Source organism: Panthera leo, chromosome D1 (assembly GCF_018350215.1).
Source record: "Panthera leo isolate Ple1 chromosome D1, P.leo_Ple1_pat1.1, whole genome shotgun sequence".
NCBI lineage: Eukaryota > Metazoa > Chordata > Mammalia > Carnivora > Felidae > Panthera > Panthera leo.
In genome coordinates this window covers 47,619,229-47,634,281 of record NC_056688.1, presented here as the reverse complement: position 1 = coordinate 47,634,281, position 15,053 = coordinate 47,619,229, and the positions used below count along the sequence as shown (strand labels likewise).

Sequence of the window (15,053 nt, the reverse complement as noted above, 5' to 3'; positions counted from 1 at the left end):
TTGTGAGCTGTTCCACACATGTTCTGGCACCTGGAGCAGAGAGAACTTGATCTGATAGTAGGCTGAGTTAGGTTTATTAAAGGTGTAAACAGAGTGAGGCTGCCTCCAGAAGGGAAGGAAAGAGAACACCTCCTGTCCTTTTATTGTTACAACCCCATTTATATGAAAACTAAGCTGACCACTGAGAAACCTCAGAGCACAAATTGTTCAATACATTCATCTCATACCAAACTGTTAAATCCCATCCTCTCATACCAGTCTTGGCAATGGTGTCCAGAGTCAAGATCCCACACTTCCCATAGCTCATCATCATATACAAACACTTATTTTTCTATTAAAGACGTTTGAAATCTAAGGAATTTTCTTCTGACTCTCCTCATTGTCTCCGTTTTCTCATTTGCAAATTAGTCAAAGAACCGTTAGTGATAAAATGGTTCAGTCATAGAATGGTTAATCATCACAAATGTAGCTGCCATTATTTGAGCATTTATTGGGAGCCAGAATCTATATTAGGTGCCTTCTACACAAGATTTCTAATGCATACAATGGCCTTTCAAGAAAGTTATTATTTATTTTAGCAAAAAGAAAACTGAAGTCAGTGAAGTGAGGTTCTTCTTTAAGATCACACATCTAGTAAACAATGAGCCGGAACTAGAACAGAGATCTAAGAGATATTCTCAAACACTACAGCCAAATTGTCCTGAAGTAAATGAAATAATATGCATGAAAGTTCTTTGTGAACTATAAATGAAAGGCCAATTTATAACAGAAAGAGAGCTATTTGGGACTTGAATGACTTGTATACAACCATAACTATCTGTCATTTTATGGACTTTGCCAGCCACCTTACCTTCCTGAGCTTCAGTTTGTGCATATGTAAAATAAGGATGTTATCACTTATTAAATTAGCTACTTCTTCGTATGTTCTATTCACCTGCAAAACTGGTGCTGACAGCACATTAGATAATAAAAATGAAAACAATTTATAAACTATAAAGCATAATGCAAATATTAGGGGCTCTTACTGGGGTAAAAAAAAATCCTAATAAATTAGGATACTCAGGGCAACTCAGGTCTTGAAAGAAGACAAAGACTCCCTCTGATAGGTGTCTAATCTATTGCCTGCTCTGTGGAGGAAACCATTTCATTTGAAATATTTGACTGCCCCAAAGCAAAGTGCTTTTCCCAGGCAGCTGCCCTTTTAATATCAGTGCTAGTGATTGATTTTTCAAAGCAAAAGGACACTCCTGAGGATGATGGAAAGCCAAGGGGCATGCTCACCAAGGACCTGGGTTCTGAGTGAATCCCGTTAGGCTTGGAGTAAGGACTCACGTTCCATTTCTTTATCCAGGGAGAGGTGTGAATGGGCCTACTGTGAAAGGTAACTAATGAAACACATTCCTGAGATTTTATCTTAGGTTGGAGGGGATTAATTTAGGGCATAAATCCACCCAAAATCCCTGGACTCTAGCCAGTGAACCCTAAATATGAGGCTGACAAAGATGATCTCTGCAACAGCCAACCCGCACACCTCTGTCCCAACCACCAGGTATAGTCTGTGGTTTACGAATGTGGAAAGAATAATGTTCTAGTCTTAGGTTAATACCTATTAAGCATTTTCTATGGTCATTTGCTAGGGAAAGAGCAGCAATGTTTTCATTCAGTAGTGGGTTAAAACCATTCCATTAGCAAGAAGGCAACCTCACTTTTAATGTCACAGAAAACTCATCTATTGCTCAGATAGGAGGGATTTGCCTTGAACAAGACACTTCTGAAACTAGAGGTAAAAAAGAATTATTTGCTCTGTAAGCAAATAATGAAGTAGACTATAGGACAGCCAACTGCTGAGAATGTTTTTTCTCCTTTAAAACAACCCTAACAGTAAAAGTGGGTATCAATTCTAATATTACTACTGATACATTCCCAATGCCTCCCTCAATCCTAAGTACTAGTAAAAGCCAAGCAAATATTTTATACGTGAATAAATATTTCTAACATGTAAAATGATCCCTCAAAACTCTTAAGCTCTGAAATATTTCTATACTTTTTCATGATATTTCTCTAGGAGTCAGGAGACCTCAAGACACATTGCAGAGTGAAAAACTTCCATGGGGAAGATAGTCACTGACAGGCATTCTGTCTTCAAGAAATGCTAGATTTACTATTCTTTCAAGTAATACTCTTTCTTCTATGCCTAGCACAGTGCCTGGCACCTATTCATTGAAGGCTTATTGTTTTGAAATCACTGTGTCCTGCATAAAGCTAGAGGAACTATTTTAGGTTTTTTAAGAAAATAAAACCCTCAATGAGTTTTTCCTTTTTTCCTATAACTTTTGCATTTATTACTTCTAAGCCTCAGGCTTGTCAAATTAACAAATTCATATTCATTTTTTCATGAATATATACAATAAATATTTATTATACTAGATACATTATATGAATATGTTTAGGTACCAAAAACTCTGAGGCAGATTTACCATGAAGCTAATGAAGGCCTCTCACCCAAATCACTGCCCTAACCCTGTATTTCATTTTGCAATTACAATTTGTGTTTATTTTTTTCATGTTCTCCCTGCTAAATTATAGAAGGTTTGGGCCCATCCCTATAAAAACTATTACAAGTATTAATCCTATACAGTACATGTTCTAGAGATATGGAATCTGAGAATTATAGAGGTACATAATTTGCCCAAATTCTCATCTTGAGTTGCAAACTGATGAATCAAGCTGAAGTCTTTGGCCTCTAAATCCAAGACGTCTTGATTAAGCCATGATACCTCCTCTCAGAGATGCAGAAAACACCATTGTGTCCATTCTCTCCAGGGAGTCTGTTTTCATCATCACTGAGATCAACAATCTCTAAGGTATTCAGAAACTAACACATTTATTGAAAGCCCATTACTCATCAGGCATGCTACGAGATGCTTTGTGTGTGTAAGCAAACATACACACTTGCATACACACACTATTTGATTCTTTGAACAACCTAGGGAGGTTACACAACAAAAGAAACAAGGTTCCAAAAGGATAACTTGCTGGATGTCTCATAAATTGCATGTGGTATTTGAACCTATATCTGCTGACTCTGAAGTCTATGATTTTTCTATTATTAAGGCTGTTTTTCCTTTCTGTATCAAATCTGGGCAAAGCAGTCACCTCTCAGAAGCCATTTCTCTTAGGTCTCAGAAGACTGCCTGCACTTCCACATGTCAATACTGGTTTTTCTTCAGTGACACTAAGAAGGAAATAAGCTATCACCCTGTCCTCTTTGAATTCTAATGTCACAGGTGAGTATTTGAGGTATCTTGCATCACTCAAACACTCCATCCACTGAAAAAGTGACCTTTTAATGCCTGTATCTCTAGCACTTTATGATCTTTTAGACTTGGGAGATAATCCCATAAAAAGCTGTCCCAGCAATCCAAGCCTGTTGTAATCCTCAGATCCACTCCTCATATCCTGGATAAGACAAACCATCTAAGTTATCCCTTGTCCTGTCAAGGTGTAGACTTTAATTGGAAACCTTGGACAGCCAAGTTGTAGTCTCATTGAGCAGGTTAGAAATTGTGAAAGCACAAACCCAGATTCAACCAAATGACACTGCAGCCAGGAACTGCAAGTGACAGCTGTTTAATTCCACACCTCACAAATAATCACATGGGGTGTGCCCTGGGATCATAGGAGGAACTCCGAACACAGCTACAGCACCACTGCTAGGTGACAGAGTCTCTCTACCCCAGGCCCTGACACATCTGGGGACCCCTCTGGACCAGAGCCTGAACAGTCTTACTTGGAGATTTGTAAATCTGCTACAAGGGTTCTCTGGGACCCCCTCCCAAGAGGGAGTATTCTCAGGAAAGCCAAAACCAGGGATGCCCTGAGCAGAGTATTCCCAAAGACTGGGTGTAGGGCCACTGCTCATCATGCAACTAAAAGCACAAGGATCCACAGATTATACATGTGGCTCAATATAAAAATTAAATATAACTGCAATTAAAACTATTCTACAAAACACTGAAAATACCAGCAGGACTCTCCTCTGCCTCCTACCTCTCCTCTTCCTCCAAGATTAAAATCTGAGATGTTCAGAACCATTAGCAGGATTCAAGCTGATTTTAATATAAAGAATATAATATATTCCTGTTTGATAGTCTCCTCATAAAAGCCTTAATTCACAATGAACTTCACCTCTCAATGGGAATACAGTTATAGCCTCATAACTAGTCTCCTGTTCTAGTTTCCTTCTCCTCCAGTCCATCTTCTACATTGCTGCTGGAGTATTTTTCTAAAGTGCATGGATAACCATGTCTTGCCCCCTTCAGAAGCTCTGTTGGCTGTAATTGGAGGGATATAGTACAGACACCCCCCCACCTCATGGACAATGATCTTCTTCTCCAAATTCCAAACTCACTTTCCAGCCCTTACCCTGATGCACCTTATACTCCAGCCATATATTACACTGGAGTTTCTAAGAAAAACCATGCTTTCTTTTATATCTCATCTTCTGTTCCTTGGCTTCTGTTCCTAAAATGACCTTTCACATTACAAACAAACAAACAAATACATCACCTTCCCTATTTTTAAGCAGAGAGAATTGCTATTCATCTTTCAGACCCAACTAAAATATCCTTTTCCCCTAATCCCCCATAATGAATCATTCCCTCTACTGGATCCCATAGGATTTGCATATAGTGCTATGGAAACACATGTTACAATGCAGTGAAATTACTTGTTCACATGGGTACCTTTGCCAATAGCCTATACATTTAGCATGGGCTGTGTTCTGTCTTCTCCTTTGTATTGTTCTGGGCCCTTGGCATGGAGTAGGCAGACTACAAACATAGGTCGACTATTGAAAAATGAATTAATGAACAAATCAACAGATGTAATAAAAAGATTGAATTTAAGCATCAAATATGACACAAGAGGTCACAGTATAAATTAGTCCCATATGGGTTTTAAAAGCAGTTTTTATCTAATGATAATCATGTTTCTGAAGTAATTTCATTTGAGTACTAAAACATGATTCTTTTCCATAGTAAAAGAGGTGATGAATGAACAACTATTTTTCTCCAGAGACAGATGATTTTACTTCCCATGAGTTCATGATCCACCATTTGTGGAACTCCAATGACAGTCTGTACCAGGAGTCAGCAAATTTTATCTATGAAGTGCAGACAGTATTTTAGGTTTTGCAGGTCCTATGGTCCATGTCATAACTAATCACCATTGTCATCATAGGGTGGAAGGGGCCATAGACAATATATAAATGAATGGACATGGTATGTTTCAATAAAAGTTTATGGGCACTGAAATGTGTTTTATCATTTTCATGTTTCACAAAGTATTATTCTTTTCTTGATTCTTTTTCAACTTATTCTACAAAATGAGTTGTACAAAAACAAATTTGTACAAATTAAAAACAAAACAACAAAACTTGGCTCAAGTGCTGGTCATTATTTTGGGAAATTCTTTCTGATATAAAAGCAGTCTATCTGACTTGGTGTGTGTATACAGCAGGATGGAAAATGGTGGTAATTAGATCTTTTCTTTCTCCTTCTCAAATAAGGAAGGCTGAAAAGCAACCTGCAGAATGTTACAGTAACAGATTGGTCCTCATCAGCTTATGTTGACTGGGTGACTCTTAATGAAAATTTCAAAAAATGTCTCATAGAACAATGCCAGTATAACAGGGTGTTTTTGGTGAGATGTGCCACATACTGATAATACATTCAATATGTTGTCAAAGCCAAATTACAAGAATAAGAGTCATTTTGGAGAATAACGTCTGTTGCCTTCTAGTAGATGTAGCCCATACCCAGGAACGGCACTGTTGAATGAAGTTCAGCTTTGTGCAGGAGCCACATCCAGTTTCTTCTTAGAAAGTCCAAAACACTTTATGTGGCAAAGTGCTTTCAATTATTTATTAGTTAATTAAACTCACTAGCTCCTCCTTCCATGCCTGGCGGTGCTGAGATGGCATTTTACAAATGATGAAATCAAGACATTTATCATCTATAGAACGTGACTGATAGGATTAGTAAATGATAATAGGAAGGGGGGCAACGTTCTTAAAGCAGATTAATGGGCAAGGGGTATAAATAATTAGATAGTGATTGTGAAAGTGCTTTAAATGCAATGATGCACCACACTCCATTATTACACTACATTTAGTTACTTTCCACAAATTCACACTCCCCCCAAATGTTTCTTCTGGAACATTAGGGACCACCTTGATCCCCATTTAATTTTAGAATATGATTAGCCAAGTTAAAGAAACTGTGAGGCTGAAGGGGCAGGGTCACAGTCTGGCTTTCCAGGAACTCTGTGAGGCTGAGATGTTAAGATGGTAGTGCTTCCTAACTACATGACATTTTCTTGTGGAAAGAAGACTGGCACTTGGAAACCTTGACACATGTCTGGGCTTTTCAGAAACACAAAGAGCACAGAATAAGTACTGTCACTACAATTACATTTTCAAGGGGGAAAATAGGTGAAAAGAACTGATATTTGCTCCTTTATCTTAAATTCCTCCAACTTGGCTGAGCCATACATAATACTTATAACTATCTTGTACACTTACGTGTGTAGTTATCTCAACTCTTTTGTAAAATAATGAGCACCTGGAAGATACATATTTTAAAATACTTTCAGTGCAACTCATCTGGAAATGGCAGTATAAAAATAGTTTTTTTATTAGATTGTGTGAAGGTTATTTTAAAATGCACTTAAAACATATTTCTTAGCATATAACAAGTGTTCAATAAAGGTAAGCTCTAATTAGAAGTACACAATAAATATTGATCGAATAATGAATCAATGAAAGAAAGAATAAGCAAATTAATGAATTAATAGCATTAAAGTATTGGTTACAATATAGAGGTTGCAATTTTTCACCCAACTCTTAGGAATCCACTGAAGAATGCCATCAAGCCCTTAAGACGAGCTACTGTTATTACAGGATTGGAGCTCATCTTCTATTGTATTAATACTTTCTACTCCAGCCATACCAAACTGGCCTCTTTGCTCCTTGCAGAGTCCAGACATGCTCCTGCCTTTTCACTTGCTATTCCTTACTCTCTCTTCCAGGCATTACATGGCTTGGTCTCTCACCTCCTGGAAGCATTTATTCAAATATCATCTTCTCAGAGAAACCTTGCCTGAACCATGCTATTTAAAATGGCACCACACACACACACACACACACACACACACACGCACGCACAATCCGTTCCCATACGCTGCTTTGTTCTCTCCATAGCACATATAATCACCTAATATAACCAAATACATTTCTTCTATAAGAAGCTCTATTGGGTCTGGAATTTTTGTTTTGTTCCTTGCTAGAACAAAAGCCCTCAGGACAATGCCTAGCACATAGGAGGTACTCAATGATCCTTGCTAAATGGATGAATGAACCACACCAATCTACAATTTTATCTTTTTATTTTTGTAATATATGAAATTTATTGTCAAATTGGTTTCCATACAACACCCAGTGCTCATCCCAAAAGATGCCCTCTTCAATGCCCATCACCTCCCCTCCCCTCCCTCCCACCTCCATCAACCCTCAGTTTGTTCTCAGTTTTTAAGAGTCTCTTATACTTTGGCTCTCTCCCACTCTAACCTCATTTTTTTTCCATCCCCTCCCCCATGGACTTCTGTTAAGTTTCTCAGGATCCACCTAAGAGTGAAAACATATGGTATCTGTCTTTCTCTGCCTGACTTATTTCACTTAGCATGACACTCTCCAGTTCCATCCATGTTGCTACAAAGGGCCATATTTCATTCTTTCTCATTGCCACATAGTACTCCATTGTGTATATAAACCACAATTTCTTTATCCTACAATTTTAATATAAAGAACAAAAGAAGCTCGGTTCTGCTTATTACAAAAAATATTAATTACTATGTTCCAGGAATGGTGAAAGACACTTGAGTGAGTTACAAAGATGACTAAGAGGATACCTGTACAGGGGATGGAGCTAGCAAGCTGGCATTGTTAGCACTATTCCCTTCTCCCCCAAAACTCAACTGGGGCTTCTGTGCCTCTCTCACCAAAAGCAAATCTGAAATCCTAGCAATCCTAACAGCCAAACACCCTGCAGGCAGAACTGCAGCCTAGCAAAAGAAACACCGACCTCAAGCTGTGCTCTTATCTTAGGCTCACATCTTCACAAATTCAGGCAGCTGATAAACATTTAATGAGGGCTACCAAGGTCCTGGCTCTATGCTAAGTGCTATGGGGCTTCAGAGGGTTTGAGCAACAGTCATTGACTTCCACAGAAGAAGGTACAATATTAACATTATAAATAGGAAATTAACAAAAAAGATCCTTAGTAAATGTAAAATGTTTGATTTTAAACAGGAAGTTTGGAAGGAATTTCTAAGGAAGGAAATAGAAAGCCTCATCTGGGATGACTGTGGGCAGAAATTGAGGGAGCAACATTGGAATCAGATGAAGGAAAATGAAGGCTCATCCACCAACTCCAAGCGATAAGCCATCATGCTAGGCAACTTTGCGGACATTTTCACCTAATTCTTGTGACAACTCAGAAGCTTGGTCATGTTGATCCCATTTTGTGGGAAAACTAAGGCTCAGAGAGGTTACATTAGTTACCAAACGTGTTGCAGAGTTTGCCTGATGCTGATGGCCATCTTCTGAAGCCAGGCAGGTTTGGGTACAGTTGTGGACTAAACTGTATGGCTGAGACTTAAGTGTTGCAATATTCAGAGCTAACAATTACCAGACGCCCACAGGGCATGTGCGGCAGCAGACAAGGGCTCTCTTGTCAGCAGGCGGCCTCCCCCTCAACCACACCTCCTGTATTACAGGCATTCAGGCATTCGTTCTTCACCAGACATATTGCTATCTGAACTGACCTTGATGGTGAGCACGTGGCATTTGGAACCTTTAGAACTCTAAGGAAAAAATCAATGTGGGCGTGAGAAATACCCTTTAAAACCTATAAATTAACTTACTTAATCACTTATTCATCATGGTTTAATCTCATCCAGACTGTCTCCAACAAGAAACCATCTTTGGTGTTAAGCCCTGTGCAGTCTTACATGGTCTGTAAACACCCACAGAAGGACAGTGTGATGTAGCATGCAGTTCACTGAACTTGAGGTTCAAGGGTCAGGAGACCTGAATTTGAATAACAGCTTAATATTCACACAGTGAAAGTCCCCTGACAAGATCCACTTACAGTATTCACATTTCCACAAAAAGGAAGTGAATGCACAGGGTGCACAGTCCTTCCATCTCCTAAGGCCTGAGCTGACCGACTAAACACACTCGTGGGGGGACTTGTGGAAGCCCTAAGGACCTTGGAACTTTTCCATAGAGTTTTTGACCTGCTTCTTTTCAAAGAGATGGTGAAAGAGTCACCATCTCTGATAAATGTGCTATTTAAAAAGGCACCCCAAAAAAAGCAATTAAATCCAGGAATGCAGTAAACTGTGATAAAGGTGTATTCATTGACTCCTGCTGGTGTTTATATTGCTATTTCTCTTCTGCCTGTCAGACTCATTTCAGACTCCTATAATTACTGAGGGCAACAATCTCATCCAAAGATATCCCTACAGTTGAGTCTGTTTGGATTAGTAGGTGATTTCAGCACCTTCTGCTCTGCATCCTTATTATTTCAAGTCACAGTATAAACCAGCAGGATGCTGAAATATATTGGTTCATATAGAGTTTCAATTATTGTCTTTTCCACAGACAGACACCCTGAGCCACTTGTTCACCTTCAGTGACAGAATGTTTTCTTTCCCTTCTATTCCCTGAAAGTACTGCTGTGTTACCCTGCCTCACTGAGGTCTGCTCCACCCCTTCTCTCATCTCCCTGCATCTCCTGCCCCTCCCCAAACCAGGAAAACATTTAACTGTTTGATGCATAGCACATAACCTCAGTGTTTAGTTTTGTGTTTTGGTTTTTGTTGTCCTCAGCATGTGTTCTATTTTAACTTCCACTAACATTCTCAAATAGTTCACTTCTGGAATTCAGTCTGCATCTCCAGCCTTGTTAAAGCATAAGAGGTGGACTAGGAAACCCTCAGAGGCAAAAAATACAAACTCAACCCTGTCACATGACATACAGCTCTGTGCTGCCATCCCCAAACGGATGACTGCAATTTCCTCTTGAGATTGACCTTTAACTCTTCTGTTTGAAAAATACTATTTCTTCTGATCTACGACCTCTTTACCTTCATTAACTTTAACATTTATGCTTGAGTTAGTGAAGTCCTATTTTGGGCCCCAGGCAGGGCCCAGAGACAGTGCTTTATTCTGCCATGCCTGACACAGTAGACAAATGATTGCAGAGACACAATGCCACTGTCACTGCCATGGGTTAAAGTGCCGTGTCCTCTCATCAGGACACTTCTGCAGCTGCATCCAGTCTCAATTTCCTTTGGTCCTTCCTCCACAGAGCAGTCAGAGTGACCTTTCCAAAAGCCAATCTCACATTTTCAGTTCCCTTTTCAAAACCCTTCGACATTTCTCCCTTTGTGTACAATAAAGTCCAAACCTGAATGTTCAGTGAAGGACAGAAAGAGAAAAACTTTCTGACAAGGTTTTTCTATAGGATGGAGGAGAATGGATGGAAGAGTATTAACAAAACTCAATTTGTTGACCATCTACAATATTCAACATCCTTTAGAGAAGTCATCTGTTTCATCTCTCAGTAATCTCAGAGTATTAATAACCCCACTGACAGATGAGGAAGATGGAAGTGATCATATAAATGATGAGATGGATATAAATTGACCAAAGTTGCATAGCTGATGAGTGATGAGGTCAAGATTTAAAGGCAAATCTCCCTTATGTTAAAGTCTCTGCTCCTCCCACCACACCATGTTAAAGGAACCATGAGAGAGTTAGGAGGAACAAAGATGAGCTAGGTAAGAAGGTTGTTAAAATTATAAAGAGAAAGGGGAAGCAATTTACCATGAATGAAAGCCAGCTAAGAAAAACAAAAAATTTTTATATATGTCAGATGCATCTCGGATGTGATTTCACAGAAGGATTTAAAAACAAGAGTGTTCAGCCTTAGCTCAATAGGAAAGAGAGAAACAATGTTACATTTTCCACTTAGGACAATGGTACTGACTGGCCACAGATGAATTTTTGAAAGACTAGGTTGGATATAGTAGATATAATCCTCATCTCAGGAGTTAGAAAGAGGAATATGCCAAGACAAGAGCCCAGGGTTAAAGCTGTAGGGCTAGAGGAAGATTAACAGGACTGGGGATATGAATGAAGGCTGGAAATGAGTGCAAATGGTCAAAGAAAGGGACGGACCAGAAAATGAATTTAGAAACTTTGACAGAACCTGAAAAAAAGACTATAGAGCCAACTTCTTCACTTGGTGGGTTCACGGGGTTTTATATTATCATATGTTATATTATTATATATTATTATGTTACTATTTATTATACTATGTTATTTACTATTCTTCTGTATTCATTCTTCATGAATTCTTCATATTCATTCTTCAAAAGACTCTTTTGACATGGAAGGAGGCAAGCTTGGGAAATTAAACATCGGGTTGCCATGCCAGGATGGAAAGCTGAAATGAGTGTGGGTCCAAATGACTGGAGAGGCAGGGGAAGAGAGATGGAAGTTAGAGAAGTGTCATTAGTTAAGAGGAATGAGGATGGCGCTTTCATTAGAACTGCCAAGATTTTAAGTGTCTATGCTCTATGAGGCATTGTGTAACTTTGGTTCTCAAAACCATCCAGTTGTTTCTGATATAAGACACGACAAAGGACGGAGGAAGCTACTCAACAGAAGGAAACAAGCTGGGAGGCTCTTACTGTGTTTGCAGTTTGAGGTGCTGAAGACTGGAACTAGAACAGTTGATGAGACAGGGAAAAATAAACTCAAGATTCTATTTTAAAGGCAACAATAGCAGTAAGTAATGATGGAAGAAAAAAGCACTTGTAGAAAAAAATCACATCAAAAATTCTTCTCTGATTTTACTCTCCATTTAATTCCTGTGCTTATCTTCCTGTTATTGATCTTCTCATACTTCATCTCCCAATGAAGCCTACAGCCTTCTCCTATGATGGAAGCAGTGAGCTGGGAGGATTGGAGGTGCCAAGGCTAAGATGCAATAAAATCACCTCCATACCAATCACGGGGTTGAAATTGAAAATGCAATTCTAGCTCAGGACACCATTTCAGACACACAATTTCAGTTCCATTGGCTACTGTAGAAATGTAAAATAATCATCTATCGAACCACTATGTTGGGGGGCTGAGAGGTGATTTAGAGCAGTGAAAGAAATGAACCTGGCAAATAAGACAGTCCCCAGATTTTGATGCTGCCAACACAAAGGCCATAGTATCATATCCCACTAATATCTAGTGTACTGGATATGCCAAATCAACAGTCAATCTGTAGCTGAGTCTCTCTTTAGTGAGTCCTCCTCAAACTGTCTCCTGCCATCCTTGTAGTGTGTGACTCTGGGAATATGAGTCCTTTTTTACATAAAGCTGAATAAAATAAAATTAGACAAGTAAAATAAATAAAACACATGTAATACTGTGTTAGATTTAAAGGTATTCCCAAATAATTGCTGTCCTCCCCCTAAGAGGACATAGACCTCCCTGCCCGACTCTTATTGGACCTGGCCATGCGATATATTTTGGTCACTAGACTGTGGGCAGAAGTAATGTATGCTGTTTCTGACTAGAAGCTTTGAGACTCATCATATTGTCTCATCTTTGCTATTTTTCTGTATGCCTTAAGACCTTCATACCATATGGGTGGCTCCTTCAGCCTGGGTTCCAGAAAAATGACCCATAATGGACATATAAATGAAAAGTGTATTTCATTGTTATAAACCATTACAATTTGGGTTAACCCTGTCTGTGCTTATGGAAACAATCATGAATTGTAAAGTCACTTTTACATTATTCTTAGATATGGTGAGGCAGCATGGCATTGTGGAAACACCATGAGTTCAACATTGAAACAAGCCTATTTATTAATCTGGGTTGTAGCTACTTAAATTTAGTTGACCTAAATCATTATTTAATGTCTCTGAACCTTAGTTTCCTCTCCAGTCCCACAACTAGTAACAATCTTTCCCTTCAGAAGGCTATTAGAAATGAGAGGCATCACATGCAATGCACTTAGTACCAAAAAAAGCCCCCAATAAGTGCTAGTTAAATCAAAAGGTATATAAGGCATTGTACATCTATTACTTATAGGGAAAAAAATGATCACATTTTATACTAAAATTTGAGACATGCTTACAAATGAATATAGTAAGACATCATTACTCAGGTCTACATTCAGAATCAGAATGTATGGAACCACAAAAGATCCTGAACAGCCAAAGCAATTTTGAAAAAGCAAAGCAAAACTGGAGATATCACAATTCCAGGTTTCAAGTTAAACTACAAAGCTGTAGTAAACAGAATAGTATGGTACTGGCACAAAAATAGACACATAGATGAATAGATCAGAATAGAAAACCCAGAAATAACCCCACAATTATATGGTCAACTAATCTTAGACAAAGCAGGAAAGAATATCCAACGGGAAAAGATAAGCTCTTCAACAAATGATTCTGGGAAAACTGGGCACTTACATGCAAAAGAATGAATCTGCAGCACTTTCTCACACCATGCACAAAAATAAACTCAAAATGGATTAAGGACCTAAATGTAAGACCTGAAACCATAAAAAATTCTAGAAGTGAGCACATGCAATAACGTGGCTGACATTGGCTGTAGTGCATTATTCTAGATACGTCTCCTGAGGCAAGGGAAACAAAAGCAAAAATAAACTATTGGGATTACATCAAAATAAAAAGCTTCTTTGGGGCATCTGGGTGGCTCAGTGTTAAACATCTGACTTCGGCTCAGGTCATGATCTCACGGTTTGCGGGTTGGAGCCTCACGCTGGGCTGTGTGCTGTCAGCTCAGAGCCTGGAGCCTGCTTCAGATTCTATGTCTCCCTCTCTCTCTCTGCCCCTCCCCTCTGCACTCTCTCAAAAATAAATATTAAAAAAAAGTTTTTAAAGCCTCTGTACAGCAAAATAATCAACAAAACTAAAAAAAACCCAACCTGCTGAAGGGGAGAACATATTTGCAAATGACATATCCAAAAAATAGGTTAGTATCTAAAATAAAGAACTTTTACAATTCAACACCCCCTAAAAAGTAGTATTGAAAATGGACACAAGACATGAACAGACATTTATGCAAAAAAGGCATATAGATGGCCAACATGGAAAGATGCTCAACATCACTCATCATCAGGAAAATGAAATGCAGTTCTAAACTAAAATGAGATATCACCTAAGACCTGTCTGAATAGCAAAAATCAACAACACAAGAAAAAAATGGGTTGGTGAAGATGTGGAGAAAAAGGAACCCTCACTCATTCTTGGTGGGAATGTAAACTGGTACAGTCATTGTAACAAACAGTATAGAGGTTTCTCAAGTTAAAAATAGAACTACCCATCTAGCAATCACTAGATTGCTAGTACTAGGTAAAGACCCCAAAACCACAAAAACACTAATCCAAAGGGACACATGGACCCCTATGTTTATAGCAACATTACTTATAATAGCCAAATTATGAAAGAAGCCCAAGCGTACATCAACAGATAAATGCATAAAGAAGATGCGGTATACAAGATGGAATATTTTATAGCCATAACAAAGAAGGAATTCTTGCCATTTGCAATAACTTGATGGAGCTGGAGAGTATTGTGCTAAGTGAAATAGATCAGTCAGAGAAAGACAAATACCATGATTTAACTCACATGTGGAATTTAAGAAGCAAAACATAGAAGCAAAGGACAACAAAAGGGAGAGAGAGTCAAACCAAAAAACAGACTCTTAACTATAGAGAACAAACTGATGGATACCAGAGGGAAGGCTGGTGGGGAGATGGATGAACTAGGTGACCAGGGTTTTTAAATTTTTTTAAAGTTTTAAAAAATGTTTATTTTGAGAGAGAGAGAGTGAGAGAAAGAGTGAGCAAGAGTGACCATGAGCAGAGGAGAGACAGAGAGAGAATCCCAAGCAG

General features: G+C 38.7%; 1 protein-coding gene across 1 annotated transcript in view; it reads right to left on the bottom strand.

The window, feature by feature from the left end:
- Positions 1–15,053, bottom strand: part of LOC122201112 (disks large homolog 2-like) — a 1,368,059-nt gene that overhangs the window by 1,269,221 nt on the left and 83,785 nt on the right. The window contains exon 2 of the mRNA XM_042907026.1: positions 6,584–6,623. Coding sequence (XP_042762960.1) covers positions 6,584–6,623 — 40 coding nt within the window. The remainder of the gene's footprint in view (positions 1–6,583; positions 6,624–15,053) is intronic.